The sequence below is a fragment of the Malus domestica genome, chromosome 08, assembly GCF_042453785.1.
Source record: "Malus domestica chromosome 08, GDT2T_hap1".
Lineage (NCBI taxonomy): Eukaryota > Viridiplantae > Streptophyta > Magnoliopsida > Rosales > Rosaceae > Malus > Malus domestica.
The window spans coordinates 825,972-843,508 of record NC_091668.1 but is presented as its reverse complement, the minus strand read 5'-3'; the positions used below and the strand labels follow the sequence as shown (position 1 = coordinate 843,508).

The 17,537-nt window shown below is 39.6% G+C and overlaps 2 protein-coding genes across 2 annotated transcripts; both read left to right on the top strand.

Annotated features, from left to right (window-relative positions):
• Positions 1-3,386: 3,386 nt before the first annotated feature.
• Positions 3,387-4,042, top strand: LOC103428593 (uncharacterized). Its single transcript, XM_008366708.4, has one exon. The coding sequence runs from the start codon at positions 3,465-3,467 to the stop codon at positions 3,801-3,803; it is 339 nt and encodes a 112-aa protein (XP_008364930.1). The 5' UTR covers positions 3,387-3,464; the 3' UTR covers positions 3,804-4,042.
• Positions 4,043-11,131: 7,089 nt separating this feature from the next.
• LOC103426650 (E3 ubiquitin-protein ligase CIP8-like) lies at positions 11,132-13,673 on the top strand. The gene is made up of 2 exons (XM_029106552.2): positions 11,132-12,468; positions 13,271-13,673. Exon 1 carries the CDS (start codon positions 11,335-11,337, stop codon positions 12,457-12,459), a length of 1,125 nt encoding a protein of 374 aa, XP_028962385.1. The 5' UTR covers positions 11,132-11,334; the 3' UTR covers positions 12,460-12,468; positions 13,271-13,673.
• Positions 13,674-17,537: the final 3,864 nt, after the last annotated feature.

Sequence of the window (17,537 nt, the reverse complement as noted above, 5' to 3'; positions counted from 1 at the left end):
TCTCCAATTTCATTAAGAAAAACTTTGTGATGATTTTTTTGGAATAATGAATTAAGTAGCTCCTTACCAGCCACTTAGTACTACGGTAAAATGATATTGCTTTTAACTTGTAAGTGAGAAGTCTTAAGTTCGATTTTCATCAAAGGTGAATTTGAATCACATTATTGCTAGCACATTATGAGACCAAACCTCACCCTTCCCTCCTAGTGTAAATAATATCGTACTTAAAAATATAAATAAAATTAAAAAAAAAAGGTAGCTCCTATTTATAATTAAAAAAAAAGAAGGTAGCTCCTCACCTCATCTTATAGTTTTTTCTTTTAAATGAAGGCACGTTCAAATTTAATACATGTTTTGAAAAAATAGAAAGAAAAAAATACAAACAAGCTTAGTTGTTTTGTGGGGGCGTTTGTTTGCCCTCACTAAACTTCCTTGGATTGGACTGGCTCATCTGGAATTGCTAGCCGGTGTTTGATGCGAACAAGGATTACCATTAATGAGACTACGTCGAACTCGCACCGACTAAGTCTTTCACTAGGTAGTCTTAGTGAGTAACCCCAATATGTATGGGATTGCTAGTCCTGTCCTCAAACCTGCTTTGTTTGCCCGTCGCGTCGTTTGCAAGCGTTCCTCTGCAACACCCTTTAATCACTGCTCAGATTTGAAACAAAGCTCCACCTATAGCCCAAACCTCAAAATCCAACCACAAAAGTAAAAAAAAATGAAAAAAATGAAAAAAAGCAAAAATATAACAACAACAAAATCCAACCCAAAATTCAAAATCCACCCATTGCCAGAAAATTATGAGAGGGCTTTGTAGGCGGAGAAGCCAACGCATGTATCAAAGGAAGGAGAGAGAGATCCGAAAATTTTTGGGAAAAAAAAAGGATGAGGAAGGTGGAAATGCTTAACAATGGCAAGAGGGTGAAGAGGATGAGCTTGTTTTGAAGGATTTGCGATGAACTTTACACCTGCGTTTTGCAGGAAAAATATGGAGGAAAGAATAAATGGGGAGGAGCCAGAGGGAGAAGAAAAGAAAAGATGGTTTTGGAGGGTAGTCTTTTTGGAGTAAAGTAAAAGGGGAATAAATATGCATTAAAAACATTAAATATTATTATATAAACATTAAATAATATAAAATATTACTATATATGCATGAATTAATATAATATTATAGTTTATTAATTATTCTGTTTTTTAGTCCGACACTGCACCAAACGTTTCACTAAGTTATTCCAGCTTAGTCTAGTCTAAGCCAATCCAGCTTAGTCCCTGAAACTAATCAAATCCGAGATAATCTGGTGCAACAAATGCATAGGGTATTAAAAAGAAAAAGAAATAATTCCAGTTTCTAGCTTCATCACTTTTGCTAATACACAACTTATGGATTATATAATTAGTTGTCAAATATTTTCAAAATCATAAATTGGAGTAACTACTTATCCCTAATTGATTTTTTCCCCATTCCTTGTCTTTCATAATTTCAATGCCTTAATTCATCTACTTAAAATAAGTAAATATGTCATATATTAATATTATTTCTAACAAACAATATTATCTACACTAAGGGGGAGGAGGTGGGCTTAACCTCACAATGAGCTAGCAATAATGTGGTTCAAATTTGCATTTGGCGATAATCAAACATATGACCTCTCACTTACAAGTGAAGAGGAATACTACTAGACCGTAATACTAAATAGTCATATATTAACAATTAATTGGATGTATTATGGGTTCGATTTATAGCGCTGATAAATTACACAATTGTGACTGAAGTGAACTGTCGTAATAAAGCCACTAGCAAACCTTTTAAGAAAAACATAATCAAATACAATACAAAAGTTTAGCCAAATATTTATGAGACACAATAAAACAGCTTTTATGTTTTATCAAATAATAAAAAACTTAGTCATTGTTTAATTAAATGAATGGAACTTGGCTGCTGAAAAATCAATAGCAGTTCCTGCTGCTCACCAATCACATATAGACACATGTTTAAGTGATTAATTTTTTTCAGTAGCTAAGTTCTTTCTTAATTAAAATAATTCCAGCCCTACATTATCTTTACAAAAAATACGTATGCTTTCGCGTTACGCCAAAGTTTCTTTTACGCCTTTAGGCTAGTTGGGGCTTATTTCTAATTAGCTCAACGAATGAGGCCATTGCCAAATTGCCCCCACACACTAACCTAGGCTTTAAATTTAATTGGTTAATATTTTATGAAATTGAATCCGATGTAGATGCAATGCTTTTGAGCCATTAGATCTCAAATCTTGGCTGCCTTTTATGCCTTTCGAGATTTATATCGTTTCATCGATCATGAAGCTTCAATTCGTTGCATCTGATTGGCCTCATCAACCATACTTTAGAACAAGGCATAGGACCATCGATCAAATTGGAATCCAATTTTCAGTTTTGGCCAATTACATTTGATTTTTATTAACATGTGAACATTGATAGATCCACAAAGTGTTTAATACGTTCTTATGTACTCTACACTAATGATGCAAGTAAAATTGTCTATTACGTTGACAGTCTTCATTAGTTGGACGTTTGATGAGCCACGATAGGTCGTTATTTTGACTTGCATATTTCATATACTTATCAGAGGAGAAAAATATCTATATCCATCATTGCCTTTTTAGTATGACGAAAGACTACTTACATATCTCATCTACTTACTAAATGCTCTGAAATCGTCATTGAGTTTTGAGTATGGTGAAAGATCACATGCTAAGATTCTCCTTACCATCTCAATTTGATCCAACTTTTTGATCCAACTTAATAATTAAATTGGTGAGAAGGGAAAACTTCAAGCAACCGCAAGTCGCGAGTCTAGAAACACATACATCCAGCTTAATAATTAAATTGATCTCCTTTCAAGAAACGCCCAAAAACTAAAGATAAGCTCAAGATAGAAACATCAAGACTGTTTTTTTACGAGACAGTGTTCTAAATTGCTCAAATCAACTGAATTAATGATTAAATTCGAATGGAGGAAGATGGTACAATATTCTAATTAACTGACTTTGACGTATTTTTGTGTGTGATGGATTCTTAGGTCTAAACAAGAATAATGGGGTTTAGAAGATGAGGCAGTGTCATAATTAATTGACTTAACATAGAATTACATGTGACTGATTATTTGTCGTTTAACTGATAGTATTTAAATTGAGTGTTAAAAGATGATGCGGAATTTTAATCAACGGACCTAACCTCTATGTACATGAGATTGATCCTTATTTATTTACTTAAAAAACCCTCCAAAGTTCCAATAATTTCCTCCAAAGTAGTCAAGATTAGCGGTTAATAGAAGCAACCTTTGATTAAATCACTTAATTGTGGACCCCTTTAGTTTTTCTTTTAAATAGCCGCCACTCCACCCTAGACTTGTCAAAGAGAGGTCAAAGAGCTAAGTTGATCAGTGTCCCTCAAATTCTCAGAGCCCCACCCAGACCCAGCAGATGGCGGTTTCTGACGCGGTGGTTAGGAACTTGACGACGATTTACGTGGCGGTCATCGTCGCCATCAAGGCGTACGGGGTGGTGTTTGGGCAGAGCTTCGGTGGTGCCTTTGTGTTAATCCTCTCCACCTCCGTGGTGTGCCTTATCCTGTTCCTGACTCTGGCGTGGGACGTCTCCCGTAAAGCCACGTACGCAGTTTCGCGCGACGACAATCCTCCTCCCGTTGCTCATGAGACGTGCAAGGGTGGTATTTGCTGGCACGGCGTGCGCGTCCGATCGTCGGCTTCGGACGTCCGGTTTAGGCTCCCGCAACAAATCGGCTATGGAGGCTCTTCGTAAATTTGATAAATAACAGGGGGGGGGAAATGAAAAAGAAAAGATTGAGGTGGGTGAAATCTCTCTTTCTTGGTCGTTGGTGTGTATGTATCTTGTTTATTTAGTAAATCTACTAACGCCAATACAGAGGTTTGCTTTTTGGATGGAGCGAGGGATATGATTGTAAATAAATAATTATTCCGGACAAGGTGATGATATTTAGCAATTTTGTGTTATAAATAAATTGGCCTCACTTTTGATTATTTAAAGTTCAAACGGTGTCTTTTGACTGAAAAGAGTTCAGAGGGTGTGCTAACGAAGATTGGGTCTTTTTATTTATTTTTTAATAAATAATAGCGTTAATAGGTTAAATTATCAAATATCGAAAATAAAAACCGATGCATTCATATTATAAGAACCGATGCCCCGGCCGGTGAAGCCTAATGTCAGTATAAAAGGTGTCTTTTCGTGTTCTATATTGGCAGGCAAGGCATGCTAGGTTGCTAACTGAAATGAACGGAGCCGGATCCCCTCCTGAGCATGGGACCGAAGCCTGCTGAGCAACCCATCTAGGGCCTTGAAATCTGATCAAACAGCTACAAACAATGACCATTCTAAAAGTTATAATAATTACAATCGTTTGATCAAATTTCAAGGACCCAAATGGAATGCTTAGCAGACTCTGGTTCTCATGCTAATGAAAATGAACCAAACGCCGAACACAATTTTGTTGAAATGGTTGTTCTTAGTGGAGGATAGTCAACCTATTAATCATGAAGTGTAGTCACTCTCATTTTTGTGATCGGTGCTTTCGGCGGTGTTGTTGAAAGAAAACAGTTAGGGTTAGTTTCAGTGTTTTTTATTGTTTTTGGGTATTTAAGTTACTATTGAGGTTCTTTTTTTTGCTTGCGTGGTTATTTTATATGAGCTTCAATTTGTGTAATTAGTTGTGTTGTGGTAATAAAGTAACCTTTGACAAAAAAAAAAAAAAACGGTGAAAGTGGTTATTCAAAAAGGATATTTTAACGTCCAAGATATTGATAGGATACTATATTTTCTCAATATAAAGCAATGTTGGCTACCTGAGAAGGGAAAATCTGACTTGAGATTTTGAGCACAAAGACGGATAAACGCAAAATTTCAAATACAATGATAACAATGCTCTAAAGTCTAAAATACTTAAGTTACAAACCTCATTGTGGAGTAATAACATAATAGTCCATATATTTTATAGGTTGACAAAGAAATCTTATAAATTTAAAAATATTACACTTGCTTCCTATTTGCTAAATTATCAAGTCAATCGCTACTTTTGGCATGACAGTTTGTGAGTTGATGTTTTGTTTTTCGTATATTGAACTACACTATTGCTAGTCATCGTGAGACTAAACTCACATCTCTCCCTTTTATTATAAATAATATCGTTTGTTAAAAAAAACATTTATTATAATGTAGGGTAAAGTACAAAAAATTACCTCAATTATTGGTCTCACGACACTTTCATACCTCATCTTTTTAAAATGACAATGTCATATCTCATCTTACGAATTTGTGCCAATGTCATACCTCCGTCAATTTTTTTGTTAGTTTCTCTGTTAAGTGTTGACGTGGCTTTACTTAAATAGTGACGTGGCTTAAATAAATTAATTAAATATTAAAAAGTTAATTAAATATTAAAAACTAAAAAATTAAAATCATTTAATTTTTTTTACATGGGGACCCACCCCCTTTCCCCCTCATGTCTTCCCCAAATCCGATCCACCCCATTTATTCCCCATCGACCTCATTTCTCCTTTCTCTCATCTGTAACCCCACCCACCTTTCTCTCATCTGCAACTCGCACTCACCTTCCCTTCTCTCCTATTCATCGTCGACTCCATCCACCAATAACCATCACCTTCTTCCCCATTCTAACTGACGACATCGAAGTCGCCGATCTCTGGCACACCAACCTTACCTTTCTCCGGGTACCCACTCCCTCCATTGATCTCATCCCCTTCCTTACCAAACTACCCATATGGGTTCGAATACTTCTGCAAAATCTTGACAACCTTGTCGCCCCATGATTGCCAAGTAATCGACTTCGTCATCGGGTTTGCAAAAGTTGAGGACCGCCTCTGCCACCTCCCTCTGCTTCCGCAGCCCAGCACCATCTTCAAGCCCAGCAAAACACAGCAGCAATCCAGCGCCCACCACCGCTGCCAAGTCTCTTGTGAATACAAATTGGGTTTTTTTTTCTGAGAAAAATTGAATGGTTTTGCTTTGTTTGGTTGCTCGAAAAATGTGGGAGAAAGGAAATGAATTTTTTTTTTATTTTGAAGGTTCCATTTTCTTAGAAAAGTGAGGTAAACTGGAAGATGGATTTTTGAACTTTTGTTAATGGTGTGTTCTCAGGATTGGTGGGTGCTTTGTTTTTTATGCATGCTTGTAGGTTAGAAATAGAGAGAACGGCGGAGGAAGAGAAGAGAGGCACCTGGTGGTAATGGGAGTGGCTAGTTTGGGGTGGGATCTGGGTTTGGGTTAGGGGAAGACGACAACCTCGTCGGCCCCGACCTTGACAGTTCTTCATCTCTCCCTTTCTCCTTAACAGCTTCAGAGACAGCAATGACAACAGATCGGTCGTGGGCAATGAAGTGGGAGAGGGAAGCGGGTCGGAGCTTGCAGGTAGATCCGAGAAAGGAGGGCGGATGAAAAAATCCAGGTGGGTTTTGGGGGGTTATGGGCACGGCGAGAGAGAGAAGTGGGGAGGAAGGAGACTACAGTGGAAAGGAGAGAGAGATGCGAGAGAAAGAGGGTGGTGGAGGAAGGTTAGGGGGACGGGTGGGAATGGGTTTTAGGGATGCAAAGAAGAGATATAGGCAAGAAAGAGAAGGGAGAGAGAGATTTAATATAATTTTTTTAAAATTTTAAATTTTAAAAAATATATTTAATTATATTTTAATCCAGTTGGATTAGTGAGTGGCCACGTATATAGCCACGTCAGCACTTAACAGAAAAACTGACGGAGGTATGACATTGGCACAAATTCGTAAGATGAGGTATGACATTGTCATTTAAAAAAATGAGGTATGAAAGTGTCGTGAGACCTGTTTGTACCATACCTAGGACCTCCGTATTTAGATCTCGTATAAATACTTTGAGGACTCAAATGTAATTATGTAATAAATGAAAGGGCAAATATGTAATAAGTAAGGAGCCCTTAGTCTATAAAATGACTCATCACTCTCCTCATTTGAAAATGCCAATTCTTAGGCAAGGGGAAGAGCTCTATCACCCTCAGAAGCTCTCTCTCCCTCACAATCCTCTCAGAGAAATACAATATCAGTGTGGACACAGCCCAAACATTGGGGTGAACCACGCTACATCTTGTGTTATTTACTTTCTTGTAGATTCACGGCTGGATTTACGTTGTTCCAAAACTCCTCCTGTTTTGTGCATCAACATTTGGCGCCGTCTGTAGGAATCGACACGAAAAGCTATGTCGGTTCTCTTTTATTTTTTTCATCTCACCACCGTGAGACCTCACCACAATATCCACCGTGAATCTGCAAACAACCCAATGCCCACACTCAGAGACACACCCACATATTCACAGATCTCCACCATCGTCTGAGCTAGGTTATATATATGCACATTGAGAAACCCACATATTCTGGGTTTAATCTGAAATTTTATCATCCTTTATCTTTGAGCCCATTTTTTCCTCACAAATTTGCTTGACTTTTCCACGTTTTCCCAAGAAGTCCCTGATCCCACTTTCCTGTATTGGTTTTAAAAACCTGGGCTCAGTCCTCCCCGACCCACTTCCCTGTAAAGATAAAGTCTTCAACTCGGTTGGACTCGGCTCTGTTCCAACTCACCCTAACTCAGACCAGCTGATATTCGCCATCACTGCCCACCCCGCCGCCGCTTCAGCCCACTCGCGAACCCCCCTTCCATTCGCGTGCCTAGATCGCCGAGCTTAACCAAGTTTTCAAGAAATTCGACGTCAATGACGACGGAAAGATCTCGTATTCCGAGCTTAGAGCCATCATGAGCAGCTTGGGGCAGCCGTCTTCCGACGAGGAGCTCAAACAGCATGATCTCCAAGGTCGATTCTGACGGAGACAGCTTCATAAACTTTAAAGAGTTCAACACTAAAGGGGTCGACTATGCAGAGGCCTTCGAAAATCTCAAAGACACTTTCTCCGTCTACGACATTGATAAGAACAGGTATATTTAGGCAGAGGAATTGTACGAAAGTGCTCCGGAGCTTGGGAGACGAATGTTCGATCGACGAGTGCCGGAAGATGATCGGCGGCGTCGACAGTGACGACGACGGTATGATCAGAACCCAGTTGACATTCATGAGGCAGAACCCAGTTGACAGAACGAGCTTGATTGTGCCAAAGATCTAGAAGAAGCTAAGAACGAGCTTTATTGTGCCAAAGAATAAGTGACTGAACTGAAAAAAAAGAAAGAAAAGGCGGTGACTTTTTCCAAAGGCATAAACTTTGACCAGGTCATCCTCTTCCTCTTCCTCCACCGCTCTGCTGAACCCAGCGGCTGAATTGCTAAAGGTGAAAGAAGAAACTGTAGATGTTGTGGTTGTTTCTTGAACAAGACATTTCAGATGGTGGACGACCCATAAACCGATTCGATCGTTTCGTGGAGTGATGCTTGGCAGAACTTCATTGTTTAGGACTTGTACGAATTCTCCAGGACTGCTGCCCAAACACTTCAAGGACAACAATTTCTCAAGCTTCATTCTCCAGCTCAACACTTATGGGTTCAGAAAGGTTGATCCGGACAGGTGAGAGTTTGCAAATGAAAGGTTTCAGGGAAGGAAGAGGCGGGCTACAATTATCCGGGCACAAGGTGAGAGCGAGGCTGTGAAGTTCATCTCTGATGCGACTACACGGTGTGGCTAGGCATTCTCTCCAATGCCGGAGTCTCACCTCTCCTCACCATCGCCTTTGCTTCCTCAATGGATGCTGCCTCCCAAAACTCCCATCATCTAGTATGGAAAACCGACCACTAGATCGAAGAAGAAGATAAGCTTTCTTAATAATCAGTCTATTATTATTTCTTTTGTCTGCCATCTGCCAAAAGAAAGAAAAACAGAGAGAAAGCAAAAGCAAAGCAGGAAAACAAAAGCAAAAGCAAAGCAGAAAAAAAACCGAGAAAAAGCAGAAAGCAAAAGGGAGGCACATGGGGATACTGCAAAAGCAAGGAATAAACATCTCACCAGAATGATGTGATTTACTTTTCTTATTTTTTGAATGATGTGTTTTATTTTTCTTATCTTTCGGAGACATTTGTATAACCACATCAGAGGGTAATTAAAAAAAAAAAGGGTAAGCCCAAAATAATGGGCTGTAATGTTATGTGGAGGGCGAAGACCCATATGCCCAAAAGAGCCAGGCCTTCTATTATCACCAATTAGGTGATCAAAAGTACGTCCAATATTACAAAAAATTATTCGGCAGTCTACTGCTATTATCACTAACCAGGTGATCAAAAGTACGCCCAGTACTTCAAAATTATTCGACATCCTGCCACTATTATCACCAACTAGGTGATCAAAAGTACACCCAGTACTCCAAAATTATTTGGCAGCCTGCCGCTATTATCACCAACCAGGTGATCAAAAGTACGCCGAGTGCTCCAAAATTATTCTGCAGTCTGCCGCTATTATCACCAACCAGGTGATCAAAAGTACGTTCAATACTCCAAAATTATACATGAGCATCACTCATGTCAAACATTCATGAGCGTCACTCATGTCAATCATACATAAACATTCATGAACATCATTCATGTCAACATTCATGAGCATCACTCATGTCAACATCCATGAACATCACTCATGTCAATCAACATAAACATTCATGAGCATCACTCATGTCAATCAGCTTCGAAAGCTTCATTTACAAAGCTCTAGCTTCGAAAGCTTCAGCTTCAAAAGCTTCATTTACAAAAGCTCCAGCTTCAAAGCTTCACTTGCAAAACTTCACCTACAAAGCTTCAGTGCAGGGTATACAAATACCGTCTCCGAACAACCGCCAGTTCGGCCCATATATGGATTCAATTTGAAGTTTCCAGCCAACATACTCTATTGATCGAAGACTTGGGGGATTACATTATGTACCATACATTAGACCTCAACTAGGCCTCATGAAAAATACTAGGGGGACTTTAACCCATTATTTATGTATTGAGGAGCGAACCCTTATTCTATAAAAAGGACTCCCTCACTTTCATTAGAGAGCACCCATTATTCATGTACTGAGGAGCGAACCCTTATTTTATAAAAAGGACTCCTTCACCTTCATTAGAGAGCATCACCGCCAGCTGAGCAACCGCCTCGCCACGAGCATCACTCCTAACCCATCACTTATGTATTGAGGAGCGAGCCCTTATTCTATAAAAGGGATTCCCTCACATTCAACGCCATAAGCCGAGCTAATCAAGGCAACATAAGCCACAAACTGAGCAGTCTCGCAACATGTGCCACTTCTAGTTAAACATCATTTTAGATTGAGCACCGCCTCATATCGAGTATCAGTTGTAGACGACATCTAGTTATTTCGGTCCACACATGAACTGAATTTTAAATCTCCAGCCAAAAGACTCTATTGGCTGAAGACTTGGGGGACTACTGTTTGTACCATACTTAGGGCCTTCGTATTTAAATCTCGTATAAATACTCGGAGGACTCAAATGTAATTATGTAATAAATGAAGGGGCAAATATGTAATAAGTGAGGAGCCCTTAGTCTATAAAAGGACTCCTCACCCTCCTTATTTGAAGAGGCCAATTCTTAGGCAAGGGGAAGAGCTCTCTCACCCTCAGAAGCTCCCTCACAATATCAGTGTGGACGTAGCCCAAACATTGGGGTGAACCACGATACATCTTGTGTTATTTACTTTCTTGCAGATTCACGGTCGGATTTACGTTGTTCCAAAACCTCTCTGGTTTTGTGCATCAACAAGACCAATAGTTAAGGTAGTTTTTTGTACTTTACCCTATAATGTATAACGTGAAAATACAAAAAAAAGAAGAAGCATGATGTGCATGACTAGTATATTAAAATGCTAATATCTCATAGGGGCATTTAGATTTGAGGACCTGTGTAAGATTACTTTTTTTATTATAATCTTTTTGTATTTGTCCAAATTTCTTCATTATAATCTAGTTTTCTAAGGAATGGAATCTTTCTTATTTATTTAGTTATTGAAAAAATCCTCTCCATAAAAAGAAAAGAAAAAATTTGCCAAAAAAAAAAAGAAAGGAAAAAAATCCCCAATCATTATTTAGTTATTGCATTACCAACAACTTTATACTCTCATAGGATATGTTTTCTCCGCCACAGATCAACAAATTGTAAGTTTCATCCAACGGACCAAATGCAAGGGAAACAAGCACCTCGCAGCACCGAAGCACTCCTTTGGCACTCTCGGCGTACTTGTCCCCAAGAATCTAATCTGCAACCCCCACCCACTTTCCCCGCTCCTTCGTCTTTCTTTTGGTCTTTATTGGCCGTATCGGACCTCTAATTCCAAACCCAAACCCTATGGCTGAAACTCCATCCCAGACGCCGCCGCCGCCGCCGCGATCTGCGTCTGAGGCCGAGACGGAGACGATGGAGTACTGGTGCTACCACTGCAACAAACGCGTCTCCATCGAAACCGTGGCGAATCTCCCTGACATCGTTTGCCACGAGTGCAAGAATGGTTTCGTCGAATCCATCCCGGCCGCGTCATATCCGCAGTGGGATCCTCCTTCCCGATCGTCCGATCAGGTCGATGACCCGACTTTCGGCTCTCCATTTCTCCAGGTGCTGAGGCTAATCGCTCAGGCGGCGCGTGAGGAGGATGCGCCCCCGCCGCAGCCTGAAAACCCCTCGCTTGATGACGATTTCTTTAGGATTGAGATGGAGGGGTGGGACAACGACGAGGACGAGGACGACGAAGATGCGCACAGTGTCGAGTTTCACAACCACGACGGCGAGGATAACGAAGAAGCTGGAGAGGAAGTAGAAGAGGAGGAGGAGGAGGAAGAAGAAGAAGATAGATCGGATAACGAGGATGAAGAGAATCAGGAAGATCAGCAAGAGAGAGATGAAGAAGACATGCGACGACATCGTCGAGACGTGCTTCGTCTCCACATCCGAGAGATTGCAACCCGAGCGAGCAGCGGGAGGAACCGGATTCTGGATTGGGCCGAGATCTTGATGGGGCTGGAGGACAATTCGATCGAATTCCGGCTCGAAATGCCCGAATCGGACCGGTACATCGGCAATCCCGAGGATTACGTGGACGCAGCCGGCTATGAGGCTTTGCTGCAGACCTTGGCTGAGAGCGATAATGCTGGAAGGAGAGGGGCTCCACCGGCGGGGAAGAATGCTGTGTCGGAGTTACCATCGGTCAAGATTGCGGCAGAGGATGAGGCCGTGGTGTGCGCCATATGCAAGGACATGGTGAATGTTGGTGACATGTCGAAGAAGCTGCCGTGTGGGCATGGTTACCACGGCGATTGCATCGTTCCTTGGCTGAGTTCCAGAAATACTTGCCCGGTTTGCCGGTTCGAGCTGCCAACCGATGATCCGGAATACGAGGAGGAGAGGAAGAAGCGAGCTGTGTCTGTTAGCGCGGCTGGAGCTTCCAGTTCTGGCGGAGATAATTCAATCTCTCATTGATTGAAATCGGTATCGCCATTTCCTCACTTTTCCTTGGTGCATTTGTAATTGATTTACTTGCTTTTATTTGCTTGTTATTAGCTTAGTAGTCGTTTCGAAGAAGAAATTGATATTTGTTTTCATGTTTTCCCATTTTCTTCTGGATGTAAATAATTTATTTTAACTCAAATTTTCTGTTAGTGTTTGCTCATGTTTAATGCCTCGGTCTTCTCACATGGTACACAAACACGGAATTGGATACGCTTTGGACCTTAGTGTCCGAAGCCTAGGGATCAAATCATTTGGGCCGCTGATTGGTGTGTAAAAGAAATCAGAGCCGTTGGTTGTGTGGTGGGCCAGGAAAATAAGTTAATGGGGACCGTTGCATTCAATTTGTGCGGCCCAGATGAATTGATCCCTAGGCTGTGGACACTAAGGTCTGGAGCGGATCCAATTCCCACAAACACAATACACAAAGGACTTCATGTTCATGTAGGTGCTTTATATCTTGTTTAAACCCGTTTGTATTTCTGATTTAGAGACGCTGCAAACGGCAATTTAGTTGGAGAGAGACGCCGCATTTGTCTTAAACCTTTGCATCTTTTGTGGTTCCATGGATATATTGTTTAGGAGCAAATCATTGGATGCCTTATGTGTTCATTGCCCCCTTTCGCTATATAGCCTTGCATGTTCTTTGTTTGCGCCGTCAATGTGAATGTTTGGTCCAGAGTCTAGAGCAATGGATGATGCTTTGATATGTGCCATCCTGTCGTGGGAGTTTCGGGTGGTAGAAACTTGTGATTGATATAACTTTCGTTGTTATGCTTTTCAGATGTGTGTTTAACTACCTAGACGTTTTCCATTTCTCCGACAGATGCGGTTGAGGTTTGTCTCCGTTTCTTGAATTAGAGTAGTAGCAATACCAGTAAACTTACTCAATAGTTCAGAATTGTAGGATTGCCGTTAAGCGAGCTGCATGTTCATAGATATCAAGTGTTGTTTCTTAGTAGGTAGCAGTAAGTCTTGCAATTTGAGTAGTGTGTGTGATCCAGATTCCCGATGATACTGAACAAATCGGTGAAAGAGTTTGCCGTTTTAGGACCTTCCAATTCGATTAGCGACTTGCCTGCGTTTGGCTTGGAATTTATGGCAGTAAGCAGGGTTCTTTTCTCTTGTTATTTCAGTGACTTGCCTACGTTACTGTACTAGTAAAACAAAGCAACTTTTATTTTTTAGCTCGTCGGACCTGATTTTTGTTGACCTTAGGCCTACATTAGTTCCTTGGTTCTATTTTCCATAAAAAAAAAAAAAAAAAAAAGGGTGGGCTAACACTTACGGTTTTTGGTCAGTTTTGAATGGTTTACAATTATTAACAATGATTTTTATTTGAGTGCAAAATTAATAACAATTATTTGAGTGCAAAACCGTAATTTGAATGGTTTACAATGTTTGGTTTTTGATACATAATTTATGTGGAAGAGAGGCTAATGTGGAAATATGTGGAAGAGAGTGCTAATGTGGAAAGCTTTACACTATGTTTGGATGAGAGAAATAAACTTGAAATTTTGGTAAAAATTAGAATTTATAAATTAACATGCACCAATTTCCTTGTTTGAATTCATAAACATAGAAATTTAGAATTTTCGCGTGGAAAAAAAACTTGGAATTTGGGACCTTCAATTCCCAAGTTCAAATTCCATGTAAATAGGTGTCATTTCCCAATTTCTATGATTTAGAGTTTAAAAATAACAAATTCAATATTCAATTCCATTGTTCTTTTAGATTAACCAAACAAGAAAATTTACAAATTCTTGAAAATAAAATCTGGTCATTTCAATTTTCGTCATTTTAAAATTCCTTAGTAATCTTAAATTTCTTCTTTCAAACATAGTGTTAGTGAAAATATCGTCAATATAACCTTTGAAGATAATATATCAAGCCAAAGTTTCAATACTATTTTCCTTGGTGATTGATGAAAACGTGCAAGGTTTCTCAATCTTGAAACACAACTCCCTTCAATTTTCATATCTTTGGACATTTGGTATTTTGTAATTGTAGACATCGAAATTTTGGTAAATAAATGTTGACCGATAAATCAAAGTTTCAACGCTCATGTATTACATAAATTTTACACGTAGCGTGTGATTCGATGAAAAATTGAAATGAGTCGGAAAAGTCATCAAACAGGACACGTGTCAACACCTGGCAGAAATGACTTATTTCATCTGGAATATTATATTCAAAATTAGGCATTGGAAAATTCTATAAATAGAAGCCAATTTCATTCATTTAAGGGGAGGAATTCATATTACACCAAAACCTTGAAGCTCTGAAACTCTGAAACTCCGAAGCTCTCAAGCATCCAGGTTCCCGAAGAATCAAGAAAGCCCTCGTCGTTCTTCGTTCATCGTTCTTCCCAGATCAAGCCCCGACGGCTCTTGGATCAACAATCATCCACCTTCAAGATCAAGCCCCGACGGCCCTTTGAAGAACTTCCACCAATTCAAGATCAAGCCTCAAAGGCCCTTGAAGAACTTCCACCAATTCAAGATCAAACCCCAACGGCCCTTGAAGAAAGTGTTCATCGTTCATCATCCGTTCATTCTAAGATCAAGCCCCAATGCCCCTTTGGATCAACAACGTCGACAAATCCATACATCCAACCGTTCATCACTGTTCTTCAAGATCAAGCCCAAAAGCCCTTGAAGATCCGTTCATCACCGTTATTCAAGATCAAGTTTCAACGACCCTTGAAGAAACGCTCATCCTCAAGATCAAGCCCCAACGGCTCCTTGAAGATCCGTTCAAATCCACATTCAAGATCAAGCCCACGGCCTTTGAAGAACGTTCATCCTTAGATCAAGCCCAACGGCCCTTTGGATCAATCGCACATCTACAAATCAACAGCTTACGGAGATTGAATCAGATAATCAAATTTTAAGAGAGATTTTAACCCAAAATCATCAAATACAAATATTATTTTGTGCACGTTGTTCTTGTCTCTTTTCTTTCAGGAAATTTTCGTGTTCACTTTTTCTTTTTTTTTTAATCATGCACCCACCCATTATTTTTTTTACATATTATTATTATTTTTTCATATGGTGCAATCCGCACCATCCCACCTCCCTACTTTCTTTTGCTCCTTTTCAAAATGGGCTGATGGTGATGATCTCTTATAATTTTTTTTTTTTTAATCATGCACCCTCCCATTATTTTTTATATATTATTATTATTTTTTCATATGGTGCAATCCGCACCATCCCACCTCCCTACTTTCTTTTGCTCCTTCTTTTTCAAAATGGGCTAATGGTGATGATCCTTTATAATTATTTTTTTTTTTAATCATGCACCCACCCATTATTTTTTATATATTATTATTATTTTTTCATATGGTGCAATCCACACCATCCCACCTCCCTACTTTCTTTTGCTCCTTCTTTTCAAAATGGGTTGATGGTGATGATCCTTTATAATTTTTTTTTACATGGTGCGGTGCACCATTCCTGAAACCCTTTTTTTTTTTTTTTTTTTTAAATCATGCACCCACCCATTATTTTTTATATATTATTATTATTTTTTCATATGGTGCAATCCGCACCATGTAAAAAAAAAACAAAATTATAAAGGATCATCACCATCAGCCCATTTTGAAAAGAAGGAGCAAAAGAAAGTAGGGAGGTGGGATGGTGCAGATTGCACCATATGAAAAAATAATAATAATATATAAAAAATAATGGGTGGGTGCATGATTAAAATTTTTTTTTTTATAAAGGATCATCACCATCAGCCCATTTTGAAAAGAAGGAGCAAAAGAAAGTAGGGAGGTGGGATGGTGCGGATTGCACCATATGAAAAAATAATAATAATATATAAAAATAATAATGGGTGGGTGCATGATTAAAAAAAAAAATAATAATTGTAAAGAAAGGTAGTGGCACCGAAAGCAAATAAGAAAGTATAAATTTTTGATGTGGTGTGTATGTGCAAGTTGTCAAAGATTTGCCTTTTGTTGAAGGCAACACAGGGCAATAATGGAAATAGGGATGTCTAACACAAAAGCAGAAGATGGTTGAAAAAAAAAATGCATTGAGAGAAGTAAAGTCCATTTTATTTATTTCTCTGGAAAGATTACATAAAATTGCATTCTACATGCAAACAAATTTTTTTTACAAATGTGCAAGTAGCAAATATAAGGAGCCTTCATTGATCATATGGCGCCTCATCACTTGGCGGAACTCCGGGAAAAAGAAGAGCCGGAGGTTGATCATTTGGAGCTTCATTACGCGGTACAGCCCCAGAAGACGAAGGCAAATGTTGTTGGAACAAACTCACAAACCTCTGATGATCAAGTAAAATCTGACCATCAGATTCATGCAACTGGTCAATCTTCCTCTTCATGTTTGTAGCATAGTTATGTCTGAGCATGTGCAACTGTTTATTCTCATGCTTGAGCCCTCTAATCTCCTGTTTGAGACTCATCACTTCGGCCGCTAATGATTCAACTTGACGAGTTCGAGCAAATAGACGTTGGGCCATATTAGACACAGAACCTGCACACTGCACACTGAGAGCCAGAGAATCCTTAACAGCCAACTTATCAGACTGTTTGGAAAGTAGTCTGTTATCTTTGGGAGTGACAAGGTTCTGGGCCACCACCGCAGCGGTCATATCATTCTTCATCACCGAATCCCCAACAGTAAGAGGACTAGTAGGGGATATGAATGATGAGCGCCATATATTGTCTGGAGAAGGCGGGACTGCCTCTTCACTAAGGTTCAAGTCAAAACGACGGTCGGAAGGGCCAGACATTTTCAAAGGTGTTGAAGAAAGAAGAGGTCGGACAAATCAAGATCTTAGAAGTGCAAGAAGGGAGTTTCTACAAGCAAAAAAATTCAAGTGTGCTTTGAAACAAACTGCGTGCCTCTATAAAAAATCAGCACTCAATGGGATTTCAGAGATCGAAGAGGTGAGCTCAAAATTCGAAGAGGCCAATTCAAAAATCGAAGAAGTGCTAGCTTTTTCAAAAGCTGGGCTTTCTCAGAAAACATGGGCCAATCTTCATTTCCAGATTTGTCCGCACTTGTCACATGCAACCTCTG

Excerpts from the sequence above, each read along its gene's own strand:
- LOC103428593 (XM_008366708.4), top strand. The coding sequence starts at position 3,465 with ATGGCGGTTTCTGACGCGGTGGTTAGGAACTTGACGACGATTTACGTG.
- LOC103426650 (XM_029106552.2), top strand. The coding sequence starts at position 11,335 with ATGGCTGAAACTCCATCCCAGACGCCGCCGCCGCCGCCGCGATCTGCG.